Source organism: Physella acuta, unplaced genomic scaffold (genome assembly GCF_028476545.2).
Source record: "Physella acuta isolate Inbredline_101_S28 unplaced genomic scaffold, ASM2847654v3 ptg000267l, whole genome shotgun sequence".
In the NCBI taxonomy this organism is placed as follows: Eukaryota; Metazoa; Mollusca; class Gastropoda; family Physidae; genus Physella; species Physella acuta.
In genome coordinates this window covers 142,324-158,054 of record NW_026731786.1, presented here as the reverse complement: position 1 = coordinate 158,054, position 15,731 = coordinate 142,324, and the positions used below count along the sequence as shown (strand labels likewise).

The window sequence follows — 15,731 nt, the reverse complement described above, 5'->3', positions numbered from 1 at the left end:
TTTTTTGCTTTTCCGGGAAATCCATGAAAGAAACTCGAAATTTTTTTGGCCTATGTTCATCCTGGTAACTTGCTTAAGATATTTGCTTTGGAACTAGTCCTCGATATTGCTTCGTTGAGGAGGAGATACGACTTAAAGCTGCGGACACACATCCATCCATCCATTCATCCATTCCCAGAAAAGACGAGTTAATAAACGCAATTCTCCAGAATGGAAATTGCGCTAAAAAAACAATCACTATAGTTATCTTCAGTCCCGAGCCCTTAACTTCATTGATAGCTGCCGTTACTTTCTACTAATCCACGCCGACACTTGATACAAGATAATCCAAAGCGATATTTTTATTTGCAGGAACATTTGTAAACAGCTGTTAAATGAAAATAATTTTAATATCTGAGTACTATTTACCAGCCTTGGGCTAGGAAAAAACACATTATGGGAATCGTGGGATTTAAAATGTTCAGTTAGTTTAAAAGTAAAAGTTCCTTTTTCAAACCCGACGGTAGAGTTCACTTGTTTCTGTGACCACGGCATATGAAGAGATAGTGTGGTCAGCACTATGCCCAGCCGCCTTTACTTTCCCTAACGTCAGTTAGGTACCCATCAGAGTTGGGTGGACTCAGGGACGGTCTACTGACTTGAACCCGGAATCGAACTCGAGACTTACGGTTTAGTAGTCCAGCCCTCTACCGCTAGACCACTCCGTCCCATAAACATAGTAACCTAGCCATGCAGTGCTGCAGTCCCTCAAACAACTGGACCCCACGGGCTGACCAGGCTGACCCTGGTCAGTTTATTGTTGTGTTAAATCGTGATACAGGTGAGATGGGTCAGGCTGGCTACACATTAGATCTGAATTTTATCGAATGGTACGGAGCGTGTTTTATCTTTTACTTTCTCGTATACGAAGTATAGAGAACGTATTGTAATCGGGCATATAAAAAATAGAGATTTTTGCAAATCTCGACGTTTTACACCTCCCTGAATCGGAAAAACACGATAACTTGAGTCCAGTTACAGGTAGGTTGATGAAATTTCATATATAAGTATTATATCAAATTTGTTGTTATGTATCAACTTTTCAGCGATTTCCAGTAACTACTTTCAATTTTTCCAAAGCCTATAACTTGAGTATTGCTTCAGATAGAAGAACAAAATTTCACAAGTAAGTAAAAGATCTAATTTTCTGCCTTCTTTCAAATTTTGAGTAATTTCCGCTGACCGGAAGTAGTAATTTACGCTGTTTCCGATTTCTCAAAAAACGCATGTGAATTTATAAAGTACTAATAATATTCCGAACTATTATACACTTTTTGTTTGGCGTTAACTTTGGTCTACGAGATTCTATTCTATTTTTAAAAGTTTAAGTAATTAAAAATGGATTAAAAATCATGTCTATATCCCGCGTAGTGTTACATAAGAATATACAAGAAAGTTTAGGGGAGATCACTCCCGGTTTTTTTTTTTTTACTTTTTTTACATAGCTCCTGATATATAGATTAAATGAATGAATATGTAATTCAAACTTAGACTTGTTACTTATTTTAGTTCAAAATTATAATATCATAAAATTGTTTCTACAACAACGTGCGTGTCTGATCTTCAGGTAGAAAATTAAATGTACTACCTAGGAATAAATCAACAGTACACCAGAAACTAGAACAAAATGTTCAATGTAAAGCATGGAATAAATCAACAGTACAACGATAAGTAGATCTAATGTACCCCAGAAAGTAGAGCAAAATGTTCAATGTACAAAAAAGAATAGATGAAATATTGAAACACACATGTACAAGATAAATGCATGATTTTATTGTAACAATCCATCCCTGCCTACATGAAACTGTAGGCACATTAACACAAGTTCGTCCATCTTGTTTCAAGCACATGAAAACGCCTGCCATGCGCACTGAGCACTTCCGATAGGTTCACAGATACCTGCAAGAGAAAATTATTTTATCGTTGTTTTTTTTTACAGTTCTAACACTGTTTTATGACGTAGATAAACGAATCAACACTAGGGAAATGTTTATATTATTGGTGACATATATCAGCTTTTAATAAGATGATCTAGATTATCGATCATGTTTTACTGTTTTATTTGGGGGGTTAATAATTATCGTGGGAGGGTAGGCCGAGGAAGGCAGTCAATGCCCTAAGACAGACCATCAAGATGGTACTACAGCTTATATTTTAAAAAACAAGAGAGTGCGCTAGATTTGTAAGAGAATGTGTGAGGGAGAACGTGTGTGGGAAATAATGCGTGTGAGAGAGTGTATGTTAGTGAAAGTGTGTGGGAGAGAATATGTGGGAGAACATGTGTGGTAGAACATGTGTGAGGGATAAAATACGTCACCTGGGTGTGTCATGGGGGCGTCCAGGGTGGCCCCGTTGGTGGGCGTCCACCTACAGTTGCGGTCCCCCAGCTCCTGGCCGTTGGTGCGTCCGTCCTTGTCTGAGTCCATGTTACACAGGGCGGGGGTCCACACGTGACCAGCGGCAGCAAAGTCCTGGGTAGGACAAGAATAGGGGTCATGATAAGTAATGGGGAGGACAAAATTAAAGGTCATGTTATGTCCTGTGTAGGACGAGATTAGACGCCAAGCTAGATTTATCAACAATATTTGCTTGCTAAAATAACCAGCTTTGTTCCTGTGGTACCATTTATTTAATACACCGGAAACTATGTTGACCTTTAAAGCAATACAAAGCTAGTCATTGATAAGCTAAGTGGTTATCTAACTCAATTAAAAATCATATATATATATATATATATATATATATATATATATATATATATATATATATATATATATATATATATATATATGGGTGCTCCTGGTCACCCGACCACCGAGGCGCCATCTTATCCATCTAATGTAGTTCTGTCTTTGAATCTAGAAGTACTCCTGACTCCCTGTGTATAAAGCTCTCTCGACAGATTTTAGGTGCCAAATTTTTGGGAAACTCTGGGCTTTACGTGTATCAGACTAATTTTAAGTGTGTTATGTCTGACGAACCTCAAATGAGGGATTCCTTAACATATTACTAGTTATTAATTCAAAAGGTGTATCTAGCCTACTCCACACTTAGGTTTTATTATTCAAGAAATTTTCATGGACAAAGGGAAAAAAACAAGTTAATATTTTTGTAAAATATTCCATGCGCAGTTATCTTTCTATTTTTTTCCAGCCTATGCCAAGGTTAGATTTTATTATTCATGAAATTTTCATGCCCAGTTATCTTTCTATTTTTTCTAGCCCGTTCCACATTTAGATTTTATTATTCATGAAATTTTCATAGACAACGGGAAAAAAACCAAGTTAATATTTTTGCAAAATACTCCATGCGCAGTTATCTTTCTATTTTTTTTCTAGCCCATTCCAAAATTTGATTTTATTATTCATGAAATTTTCATGGACAAAGGGAAAAAAACCAAGTTAATATTTTTTGCAAAATATTTCATGCGCAGTAATCTTTTTATTTTTTCTTGCCCATTCCACATTTAGATTTTATTATTCAAGAAATGTTCATGGACAAAGGAAAAAAAAACCAAGTTAATATTTTTGCAAAATATTCCATGCGCAGTTAACTGTCTATTTTTTTCTAGCCTATTCAAAAGTTTGATTTTATTATTCATGAAATTTTCATGGACAAAGGGAAAAAACCAAGTTAATATTTTTGCAGATTATTCCATGCGCAGTTATCTTTCTAATTTTTCTAGCCCATTCCACATTTAGATTTTATTATTCATGAAATTTTCATAGACAAAGGGGAAAAAAAACAAGTTAATATTTTTTGCAAAATATTCCATGCGCAGTTATCTTTCTATTTTTTTCGAGCCTATTCCAAAGTTAGATTTTATTATCCATGAAATTTTCATGGACAAAGGGAAAAAACCAAGTTAATATTTTTTGCAAAATATTCCATGCGCAGTTATCTTTCTATTTTTTTTTCTAGCCCATTCCAAAATTTGATTTTATTATTCATGAAATTTTCATGGACAAAGGGAAAAAACCAAGTTAATATTTTTTGCAAAATATTTCATGCGCAGTAATCTTTTTATTTTTTCTTGCCCATTCCACATTTAGATTTTATTATTCAAGAAATGTTCATGGACAAAGGAAAAAAAACCAAGTTAATATTTTTGCAAAATATTCCATGCGCAGTTATCTTTCTATTTTTTTTAGCCCTTTCCACAGATTTTATTATTCATGAAATGTTCATGGACTACGGGAAAAAAACCAAGTTAATATTTTTTTTTAAATATTCCATGCGCAGTTATCTTTCTAGTGTATCTTGCCCATTTCACATTAATTTAGATTTTATATTCAAGAAATTTTCATGGACAAAGGGAAAAAAATAAGTACCGAAATGGTTTTTTATATAGAAACTTTTCTATGTGTACTCCCATAAAAGTTTGTAATGTTTCATAGCTATCGGATGAAAGTTGTAGTAATCCATTAAAGATAAACCAAATGCCTGATAGTCAGATGCAGCACGGGGCGCGCTCGGGAGCCACTGGGATTCCTGGTACTGTTCAGTCATTGAATATGGGGTCTAATGTGTTTGTAGTGTAGGGAGCTCTTCCAAACCAATGTAGTCGCCATAGTGTTCATGGGGGAGCCGGGAGAGATCGCCCGATTCAATTTAGTGAACGATTTTAGTTGTCCATCATATTCATAGTGTATTGCATTCTTTATAATTAGCGTAGGCGCCATAATGCTACCAGAGAAGCTCCAAGTGCTCAAGATCACCCAAACACCGGAGGGGGGGGGGGGGGAGGGGGGCTGATACGCCGGGGGCAGTTTGACCGTTTCATGAGGTAAACCCCTGACTCCCTGTTCTGAACACCCAATCAACAAACGCCAGGTGCTTTGATAGCCGCTGGTGAATTATGTACACCAAATTGCACCCTGCGCCACCCAGACATACAGACCTTCTATCATATATATATATATATATATATATATATATATATATATATATATATATATATATATATATATATATATATATATATTTATGTATATTTAAGATTGATTATATTATAAACTAACTGCCGTTTTAGACTGAGAAGACAAAAGATATTATTAAACTTCTTACGATGCCAAATTCGTTTCTGGCTCCCGTACCGTGAGACGTGTAATGCCCCACCCCGGGCCAGAGACCAATGAGACAAGGGTTGGGCACAAAGTCACCGTTGGGGATGGCGTTCTGGTACCGGATGAAAGCTGAGGCCAGACCCAGACAAGCGAGGGATAGGACGAGTCGCAGCATGATGTCTGGGGAAGAACAAAACAATTTCAGCGCTCTGAGCTCTGCGATATAACCTGAGTAAAATGTGAAGTTTTTAAAACTAAAACAAACAAACCTTTTGAGAGAATGGAGTACGGCGCTCTTCAAGCTATGTTTGTTCTGAAAAGATCCAGATGGAGGCTTTCGTGTGAGGTAATGTTAGAACGTGCGCAAAAGATTTTTTTATTGCTTATCTTAGACAATTTAATGGTGACCTACTGACATAAAACGTGCAGACAACATGGTCTAGTCGTGTTGTAAGCTCTTTTTTAGAGCTATAAATAAATTTTGTTTTAAGGTTGTGACAGTGCGTGTGGCTGGACCAATTTTTCTTGTACAAAAACTAGCACAAGTTCAAATTGTTGGACATCCCAGTTTGTGTCGGTCAGTTCATGGCAGACTGCGAGTGATACATGTCCAAATGTCATCCTGATGTCAAGCTTAATTGTCGTAACATTGTAGGGCAACGGAAAATTCCTGATGGTGAAGCATTTCAGGCTTTAAGTTTGGATGGTCAGTTGATGGTTCATGATGACCAGTACATGTTAACCACCACATGTTGACCAAAGCACATGTTGACCAAAGCACAGGTTGACCAGAGCACATGTTGACCAGCACATGTTGACCACAGCATATGATGACCAGTACATGTTGACCAGTACATGTTGACCAGTACATGTTGACCAGTACATGATGACCAGTACATGTTGACCAGAATATGTTGACCAGTACATGATGACCAGTACATGTTGACAAGTACATGTTGACCAGTACATGTTGACCAGTACATGTTGTCCAGTACATGTTGACCAGTACATGTTGACCAGTACATGATGACCAGTACATGTTGACCAGTACATGATGACCAGTACATGTTGACAAGTACATGTTGACCAGTACATGTTGACCAGTACATGTTAACCAGTACATGTTGTCCAGTACATGTTGACCAGTACATGTTGACCAGTACATGATGACCAGTACATGTTGACCAGTACATGTTGACCACAGTACATGTTGACCAGTACATGTTGACCACATCACATGTTGACCAGTACATGTTGACCAGTACATGTTAACCAGTACATGTTGACCAGCACATGTTGACCAGTACATGTAGACCAGCGCATGTTGACCAGTACATGTTGACCACATCACATGTTGACCAGTACATGTTGACCAGTACATGATGACCAGTACATGTTGACCACATCACATGTTGACCAGTACATGTTAACCAGTACATGTTGACCAGCACATGTTGACCAGTACATGTTGACCAGCGCATGTTGACCAGTACATGTTGACCAGCGCATGTTGACAAGTACATGTTGACCAGTACATGTTGACCAGTACATGTTAACCAGTACATGTTGACCAGCACATGTTAACCGGTACATGTTGACCACTACATGTTGACCAGTACATGTTGACCAGCACATGTTGACCAGTACATGTTGACCAGCGCATGTTGACCAGTACATGTTGACCAGCGCATGTTGACAAGTACATGTTGACCAGTACATGTTGACCAGCACATGTTAACCGGTACATGTTGACCACTACATGTTGACCAGTACATGTTGACCAGCACATGTTGACCAGTACATGTTGACCAGCGCATGTTGAAAAGTACATGTTGACCAGCGCATGTTGACAAGTACATGTTGACCAGTACATGTTGACCAGTACATGTTAACCAGTACATGTTGACCAGCACATGTTAACCGGTACATGTTGACCACTACATGTTGACCAGTACATGTTGACCAGTACATGTGGACCCGCACATTTTGACCAGCACACAGATCAGTACAGGTTTAATTTAAAAATCTTAATTAAACTGTTAGTGAAGAAACATGATCGCCGTATTTAGGCATTATTATGTTTAAATATAATAACTTTAGTTAATAACAATTTTGATAACAATGTTCAAATATATATATATATATATATATATATATATATATATATATATATATATATATATATATATATATATATATATATATATATATATTAGGTTTCACTCCCCCCACCCCTTTAATTGTGAGCAACTGTATAAATTCGTTTCTCGTATCTTCTATATATCTCTACTTTATTAAATAAGGAATAATTCTTTTGTCTTCTCAGAGGAGTTAACCACGCTTAGATTGTTCTGTTAACAAAATAAACTTGGTTATTTCCCTTTGACCATAAAAAAAGTTAGTAGAGATATTTGAAATTCTGCTGAAAGTTGAGTGCTGTAGAACGACACGAGTTTTCTTGCGGCTACCTAAATATCTGGGGAAAGTAGATTGGGCGTGCAAAGTTTACCAGTGTCCGCCGTCCATGCAGTCATGTCCAGGAGGACACCAGACTCACCAAAGATACACAACGCCGCCAGCTTACATAGCTCAAAACACACAACTTACAAAACACTTAATGCCAACTTAACTACAACAAAATAGCAACCCTTTTAGGTCAGCAACACAACATAGCTGTGAATAACTCAAGCACATAAATGAAATAATGTTTTTGAATCAATTATTGTTAAGAATATATTTTATTCATAGTTTTCTATCAGATACATCAATCAATACATCAGTTTTGTGGTTACAGGGGCTCTGGGCAGACTATGCCCTGAAAGGCACACTTAGAACTTCCAATTGGTTCGCAGATACCTGTCAGATAAAAGATAAAAATAGTTTAGGACTCGTGAAATGATGACTATAGTTTACGTTATAGTCAAGGTCTCAATATAATAGAAAGTGGCATGTAGTCTGATCTAAGAATAAATTGTCTGAATGGGTGGATTTGTTATCTAGGAGGGTCATATAGTATTTTACCTGGGTCTGTAAATGTATTACCTGGGTCTGTAAATGTATTACCTGGGTCTGTGAATGTATTACCTGGGTCTGTGAATGTATTACCTGGGTCTGTGAATGTATTACCTGGGTCTGTAAATGTATTACCTGGGTCTGTAAATGTATTACCTGGGTCTGTAAATGTATTACCTGGATGGGTCTGTGAATGTATTACCTGGGTCTGTGAATGTATTACCTGGGTCTGTGAATGTATTACCTGGGTCTGTGAATGTATTACCTGGGTCTGTGAATGTATTACCTGGGTCTGTGAATGTATTTCCTGGGTCTGTGAATGTATTACCTGGGTCTGTAAAAGTATTACCTGGATGGGTCTGTGGTGCCACGATGTTACCAGGACGGTCTGGCGTCCACCTGCAGTTGGGGTCACCGAGCTCTTGACCATTGGTCAGCCCGTCAAGGTCTGAATCTTTCTGGCACAAGGCTAGAGTCCAGGTGTGGCCAGCGGCAGCAAAGTCCTGGAATAAATCAATTAATTGATCACGTGGGGTGTTGTCAGATGTCTTATATATCACTCTTTTGGGGGTCATCCATAAATGACGTCACACTCGTAGTGGGGAGGGGGGTCCGTAATTTTGTGATGATGTGTGATGAGGGGGAGGGGAGGGGGGGGGGGGGTTCAGATGTTGTGACGTCACACTTTTGCATTATAAAAAAGCAATGTTAGAAAACGAAATTTAGACGTTATTCCGCGTTTTAGATAACTGTTTTAATAAATTGTAATAGTTTAGACAAGATTTTAGAAAAATATCGATGTTTTAAAAAAATTCAACTGCAATTTTGAGGGGGGTTGTAGGTTGAGGTGTGACGTCATTTTAGGTGGGGGGGTCTGGCTTTTTATGACGACGTGTGACGGAGGGGAGGGGGGAAGGTAAAAATCGTCAAAAAGCGTGACGTCATTTATGGATGACCCCTTTAAACATTCATGGCAGTGTTATATTAAACATTGATGGTAGTGTAACTTCTTGATAACAGACCCATGACATATTTTTATTTTGTTCCAAGCATTTTGTGCTCTGAAACATATGTTAGAAAAGTATTCTCTCTTCATTAGTATATTATTAATTCTTTAACAGCTGAACAGATTTCCATTTTCGACCCATTTGAAAACACGTGCTATAAAGGTAATTTTAAAATAAAAAAACTGTTGCCAAAAAAAAATGTAGTCTTCAGTTATGTGAGGTACATTGAATAAATTACAAACTCACTACGGGCCCACGCAAGATTAGATATAACAGAATGGTTTAGATAAGTTGATCCAACATTGGTTCGATCAAGAAATACAACATTGGTTAGATTACTAGATACAACGTTGGTTAGATCGTTACATACAACATTGGTTAAATCATTAAATACAACATTGGTTAAACAATTAAATACAACAAAATTGAGTATATAATTAGATACAACAACTTACTACACCAAACTCGTTACGAGGACCAGAGCCATCAGCAAGAAAGTGACCCACGCCTCCCCAGTAGCCTATCCGGCATGGATTTGGAACCAGGTAGCCGTTAGGGATGGCGTTCTGGTACTGTATGAAAGCAGACGATAGACCCAATGTAACGAGCAAGATGGCGGCTCTCAGCATATTGGCTGTGAGAAAAAAGGGTTTATTTTATTTATTGTTCACGCCCCTGTAGGGAAATAATTATAGACGTATCTAAAATAATTCAGATTATAACAATAGCAAGCATATATACTCTCTATATATTATATATTATATACTATTATATATATATATATATATATATATATATATATATATATATATATATATATATATATATATATATATATATATATATAAATTTTATGAGACCTACCTTTTGGTTACCTGACTTTTAAAAAAGTGAAAGAAGTTTGTCAATGTGTCTAAGATTGGACAAGAGATAACGTGTAAAATGAATATATCTTTCTTATCTTTGAGATTTATCTATCATCTGCTGTTTTCGTTAATTTTTTAACACTTCTACTATAAGTACATATTTTAGTCGAACAGCTTACCTTTGTCTGTAAGGCAGTGGCGGGGATTGGGGGGGGGGCGCCCCACTCTACCAGTAGCATGAGACTGTATTTATTTATTTTTTTTGGTAGGAAACAAAAAGGGAAATAACTTAGTAGAAGCGATCACTCAATCACTCAGTTTACTTGGTGTTCACAATTATTAATGGGGGGAGGGGGGAGGAGGGGGCGGGACATCAACCGGAATCTATATATATATAAGAGGGACCATGCGGGACACCACGTAAGCACGCCGAATCGCTCCATCCCTCGCTCTCTAGGCATATCGCTACCATCCCCACCACCACCAGTCTGGTGAGCTGTGGTTCAAGCCGAATGTTTTCAATCGTAGAGCCGGGAGAGAATAATCGTCTTTTACGGGTTACTGATAGTGTTTTAAAGCAAAATATTTTCTGTCGTAGTATTGGTAGTGTTGAATTCACAAATTACTGAAAAGTAGAAAATAAACAACTAAATAGCGGTGTATGGTTACGGCGCGGGTCGGCTCGTATATTTATACAGCCATAAACCCAGAGTTTCTTCCTGGCAACTCTTCGGGGGGGGGGGGGGGGGGGGGAGGGGGGGGGGGGGTCGAACGAAATTGAATTTATATAGAAAACATATACTTTTAACAAGTCCCCCTCCCCCCCCCCCCCCCCCCCCCCCCCCGGAGAAAAAAGTCTGGAAGAAACACTGCATAAACTAGCATATCGGTGTAGGCTTAGGCACGTCGAAATTATTTTTTATTATAGCTAGGGAATTTTGATTTTTTATGTAAATATTTTTTTTAAGTTTAAAAAGATAGTTTTTTTAAAAGATATTTTTATGTTTAACAATATAATATTGTTGTTTTCTTTAAGAATAGTTTAAAGGTGTGTTACGGGTGTGTAAATGGTGTGTAAATGGTGTGTAAATGGTGTGTAAAGAATGTAAAGGGTGTTAGCAGACGGTATTCCAGCCTTGAACAAAATGATTATACCTTGAAGCCTCTCTAGTGTAGAGCTCCGCCTTGTTTAAAATGAAAATTATTTGTGTAATGTATTGAACCTTAGTTTGGCCATAAAACTTTTCAATGTGGGTTTGTGGGCCCTAAAACATAGCAGGGTCATTAAACTAAATCAAGGCGTGGAGAGAAACTTAAGTTTAGTTATTTAATTTAATTAGAAAATATTTTACCTTATCTGGTAGATAAACAATAATTTTGCTACAGTAGCGTAGCGAGGGGGGGGGGGGACATATGGGTTGGAAAAATAAATTGAAAGGTTGAGGGGGGTGCAAATCAAAAGTTTGAGGGGGGGTGCAAATCGAAATGTTGATGGGGGGTGCAAATCGAAAAGTTTGTCCCCGGGCGCCGGGAAGGGTCGCTACGCCTCTGGTTGGTTAACATGGTATGGAAAACAAAATGACAAAATAGTCGGACATTTCTATCTGGTGTAGGGGCTAACAGCCGGACATTTCTATCTGGTGTAGGGGCTAACAGTCGGACATTTCTATCTGGTGTAGGGGCCAACAGCGGACATTTCTATCTGGTGTAGGGGCCAACAGCCGGACATTTCTATCTGGTGTAGGGGCCAACAGTCGGACATTTCTATCTGGTGTAGGGGCCAACAGTCGGACATTTCTATCTGGTGTAGGGGCCAACAGTCGGACATTTCTATCTGGTCTAGGGGCCAACAGTCGGACATATCTATCTGGTGTAGGGGCCAACATTCGGACATTTCTATCTGGTGTAGGGGCCAACAGTCGGACATTTCTATCTGGTCTAGGGGCCAACAGTCGGACATATCTATCTGGTGTAGGGGCCAACATTCGGACATTTCTATCTGGTGTAGGGGCCAACAGTCGGTAGGGGCCAACAGTCGGTAGGGGCCAACATTCGGACATTTCTATCTGGTGTAGGGGCCAACAGTCGGACATTTCTATCTGGTGTAGGGGCCAACAGTCGGACATTTCTATCGGGTGGAAACTTAAATACAATCTCTACATGACACTGTACTGTCAAAAACACACAGCTTCCGTTGTTCAGAGATCTAATGGGATGTAATTTAAAAAACCGTTTCAATCCTTTGTTTAGGGTAGCTTTATCCCCTTTGTGTAACAGGAACTATTCAATCAACTTGTATGGAAGGCCGTGTAACATAATATTGTTTGTACGGAAGGCGGTGTAACACGATATCGCTTGTATGGAAGACCGTGCTGCATGCAGCTGATTGTATGAAAGACCTGGTTGAACAACATTAAAAAAAAACTGAACATGAAAATGCAATATTGCCGAACAGGGAAGTTCATGTTGCGCTTGTTTTGTTTTTGTTGGAGATAACCAAAACTGTTGCCGTTTTTTCTTTTCTTCATGAAATGTCCGAAAACCAAATTGCTGTTTGATTACAGTGAGAAATTAATGAAGTGGTGTTTTTTTTTTTTTTGCTCCAAGTCGGCTTGTTGTCAGCATAAGTGTAGAGTGTAGAGGTAAGCTTGACACAGTGGTCAACGTTTGACCTGTGCTTGACATAAAGTCAACGTGTGACCCGTGTAAACAGCACATGAGTAGCGGTCAGCTTGACACAGTGGTCAATGTTTGATCTGTGCTTGACACAGTTGTCAACGTGTGACCCGTGTAAACAGCACATGTGTAGCGGTCAGCCTGATACAGTGGTCATCACGTGACTTTCATTTTCCTAGACTTGTTGCTACCTCTTCGATGTGTCAAGGCGCGGGTTCAAAACCTCACAATTCCAACTTCACTGAACCCGTCAACCCGTCAACCCGTCAACCCGTCAACCCGTCAACCCGTCAACCCGTCAACCCGTCAACCCGTCAACCCGTCAACCCGCCCACGCTGGTTGACACACGCCTGTTTCACAACCAGGTCAACACGTGAGGCAAACCTGGACTGTGATTGGTCAGCATATGACCTTGACCTGCATCTGGCGAAGTTGTCTGACAACAATTTAGATCGGGCTGATTTCTTCTTTGTGAGGACACCACTTGGTAGGTGCAGGACTGATTGCTGTGGTGGCTGTATGGGCAGCTGAAGTAGAGTTCATGTGTGAACTTGGTTAATAAATTTACTTAGGTCTCTGAGGCATGTGGTGGGTGACTCGTGGCTAAATGACCCATGTGTGAGTGACCCATGTGTGAGTGACTCATGGCTAAATGACCCATGTGTGATTGACCCAGGTCTGGGCCCCCCGTCCATCCACCTACACCAGTTGTATATTGGTGGTGTAATTAAAGTCGCTACCCTGCCAGTTATCACACAAGTGGGTATCTGCCAGTTATCACACAAGTTGGTACCCTGCCAGTTATCACATAAGTGGGTACCCTGCCAGTTATCACACAAGTGGGTACCCTGCCAGTTATCACACAAGTGGGTGCACTGCCAGTTATCACACACGTGGGTACACTGCCAGTTATCACACAAGTGGGTAACCTGCCATTTATCACACAAGTGGGTAACCTGCCAGTTATCACACAAGTGGGTAACCTGCCAGTTATCACACAAGCGGTTACCCTGCCAGTTATCATACAAGCGGTTACCCTGCCAGTTATCACACAAGTGGGTACCCTGCCAGTTATCATACAAGTGGGTACACTGCCAGTTATCACACAAGTGGGTACCCTGCCAGTTATCACACAAGCGGTTACCCTGCCAGTTATCACACAAGTGGGTACCCTGCCAGTTATCACACAAGCGGGTACCCTGCCAGTTATCACACAAGTGGGTACCCTGCCAGTTATCACACAAGTGGGTACCCTGCCAGTTATCACACAAGCGGGTACCCTGCCAGTTATCACACAAGTGGGTACCCTGCCAGTTATCACACAAGCGGGTACCCTGCCAGTTAGGAAAGAAATAAAAATATCCGTGGGAGTTGAAACATTTATTGAGCTCTATTTTAACACAACCAAAAAGTTAGCATCTGAAGAATCGTTGCACACATACACATACATACACAACCACACACACAGATTTCACATATCGTCTGGGCTACTTATCGACACGTCACATTTGTCTGTCTGTCACCTCCCTATGGTCACATTTGTCTGTCACCTGTCTCTGTCACCTCCCTATGTCTGATCATTCGATCACGTCACTTAAAACTTCATTCATGTTTTGTATGGTCTGTAAGTTCACTAATAACTTCTCTCTTTTATTAATATGATTTTTTCGACAACTGCAGAAAATGGCGATACATTTTTCTAAATACCATCACCATCCACGGTGTGATTGAAATACCATCACCACCCCACGTGTTGTGACAGGTGACGTGTCTTAAACCCCACCCCCAAACATTGGTTGTCGTCTGTCACGTGACTCAGCCTCTCCCTCGTGTTCAAGATTAGGCCTGGATTTGTGGCCCTCCTAGCTGACTGTTTAGGGCCAACTCAAGCGTGAGATTTGTAAAGTGCTCGATAGCATTTTGCCATCGTTTCAAACAGAAATCCTATCCGTGGGATTAAACTAAAACCGGTCGATGAATTAAGTGTGCTTCACGTCGTTAAAAGCTTAAGACAATTAGATTTTCATCTACAGCAAGAATTAATAAATAGATCTGCTAAACAACTCGTCTACAACATTACGTTACATGTGTTGTAGTCTGCAGATAAAGAGAACCGAAGTTTATAAACGCGTGCCAGCGGTAATCGCTTTAGAATAAAATCTACACAAATAAAATGTGTTTACAATACAAAGGATTTCACTTTTTAGGCTGGGCGGTCTGTGGGGTTAGGGGTGATGGTACGATCCAAAGTCTGGGGGGGGGGGGGGGGGGGGTGAGGGTACTACCTAAAATCTCCAAATAGTCAGATAGTCTTTCTTACAGATGCAAATTCTGTCCTGCAATCCCTAAAAAAATCCAGGATCCTATACTCAATCACTCAGGACAGCCCTTGAATGGCTACCAATACCTGAAGCAAGATTGTGCTGCAGTGGATCCCGGGCCACTGCCAGATACAAGGAAATGAGATCGCGGACCAGCTGGCAAAAATTGGGGGAAAGAAAAAAAACCCAGAAATCTCGCTACATCCAAAAGAAATCAAAAGAATCATAAAAAACAAACAAACACAAATGTGGTCTGATACACACCCACACTTCAAAAAAGACGATGGATACTACAATTTGACACGAAAACAACCATAAATAATCTGTAGACTCAGAACAGGCCACAACCGACTAAAACAGCACATGCATAAACAAATAAAAATTGGCTGTGGCGAAATTTGCCCTTGTGGCAAGGCAACGGAGAATACGGAGCGTGTCCTTCAAGAATGTTCATTATATAGCCAGGCGCGAGCCAAACACTGGCCCCTGCTGACCCCACTCAGGGAAAAACTATATGGGCACCCGCTGATCTGGAGACCACAGTCCAGTACACGAAGTTGGGTTTATTGTTTAAATCCTTAATCATATACTAAATTAAGAACGAAGACGAGAGAAGTTAGTGACATCATCTAAAGCAAACCATTGTCATTTTCTACACATTTATATGCTTTAAAATCAGTTCGAAGGTAAATAAGTGAATATTGATCAAATTTCCTTTTTTCTGAATTCAGACGTTCAATTTT

At 39.6% G+C, this 15,731-nt stretch overlaps 2 protein-coding genes across 2 annotated transcripts; both read right to left on the bottom strand.

Annotated features, from left to right (window-relative positions):
• Positions 1-1,794: 1,794 nt before the first annotated feature.
• On the bottom strand, positions 1,795-5,452 carry LOC131939204 (temptin-like). The gene is made up of 4 exons (XM_059297397.1): positions 5,375-5,452; positions 5,107-5,285; positions 2,357-2,510; positions 1,795-1,938 (listed from the first exon to the last, which is right to left on the bottom strand). The coding sequence occupies exons 2-4, from the start codon at positions 5,278-5,280 to the stop codon at positions 1,880-1,882; spliced, it is 387 nt and encodes a 128-aa protein (XP_059153380.1). The 5' UTR covers positions 5,281-5,285; positions 5,375-5,452; the 3' UTR covers positions 1,795-1,879.
• A 2,405-nt stretch (positions 5,453-7,857) lies between these two features.
• LOC131939200 (temptin) lies at positions 7,858-9,758 on the bottom strand. The gene is made up of 3 exons (XM_059297390.1): positions 9,580-9,758; positions 8,467-8,620; positions 7,858-7,961 (listed from the first exon to the last, which is right to left on the bottom strand). The coding sequence occupies exons 1-3, from the start codon at positions 9,751-9,753 to the stop codon at positions 7,894-7,896; spliced, it is 396 nt and encodes a 131-aa protein (XP_059153373.1). The 5' UTR covers positions 9,754-9,758; the 3' UTR covers positions 7,858-7,893.
• Between the last annotated feature and the right edge of the window lie 5,973 nt (positions 9,759-15,731).

What these genes read in the sequence shown, in the direction of transcription:
- LOC131939200 (XM_059297390.1), bottom strand. Translation starts at nt 9,753, where the DNA reads ATGCTGAGAGCCGCCATCTTGCTCGTTACATTGGGTCTATCGTCTGCT. An exon ending in CTCGTAACGAGTTTGGTGTA is followed by an intron (nt 8,621 to 9,579) that starts GTAAGTTGTTGT and finishes GATTTATTCCAG; the next exon opens with GACTTTGCTGCCGCTGGCCA. An exon ending in GGCACCACAGACCCATCCAG is followed by an intron (nt 7,962 to 8,466) that starts GTAATACTTTTA and finishes TTTATCTGACAG; the next exon opens with GTATCTGCGAACCAATTGGA.
- LOC131939204 (XM_059297397.1), bottom strand. Translation starts at nt 5,280, where the DNA reads ATGCTGCGACTCGTCCTATCCCTCGCTTGTCTGGGTCTGGCCTCAGCT. An exon ending in CCAGAAACGAATTTGGCATC is followed by an intron (nt 2,511 to 5,106) that starts GTAAGAAGTTTA and finishes TGTCCTACCCAG; the next exon opens with GACTTTGCTGCCGCTGGTCA. An exon ending in CGCCCCCATGACACACCCAG is followed by an intron (nt 1,939 to 2,356) that starts GTGACGTATTTT and finishes TTTCTCTTGCAG; the next exon opens with GTATCTGTGAACCTATCGGA.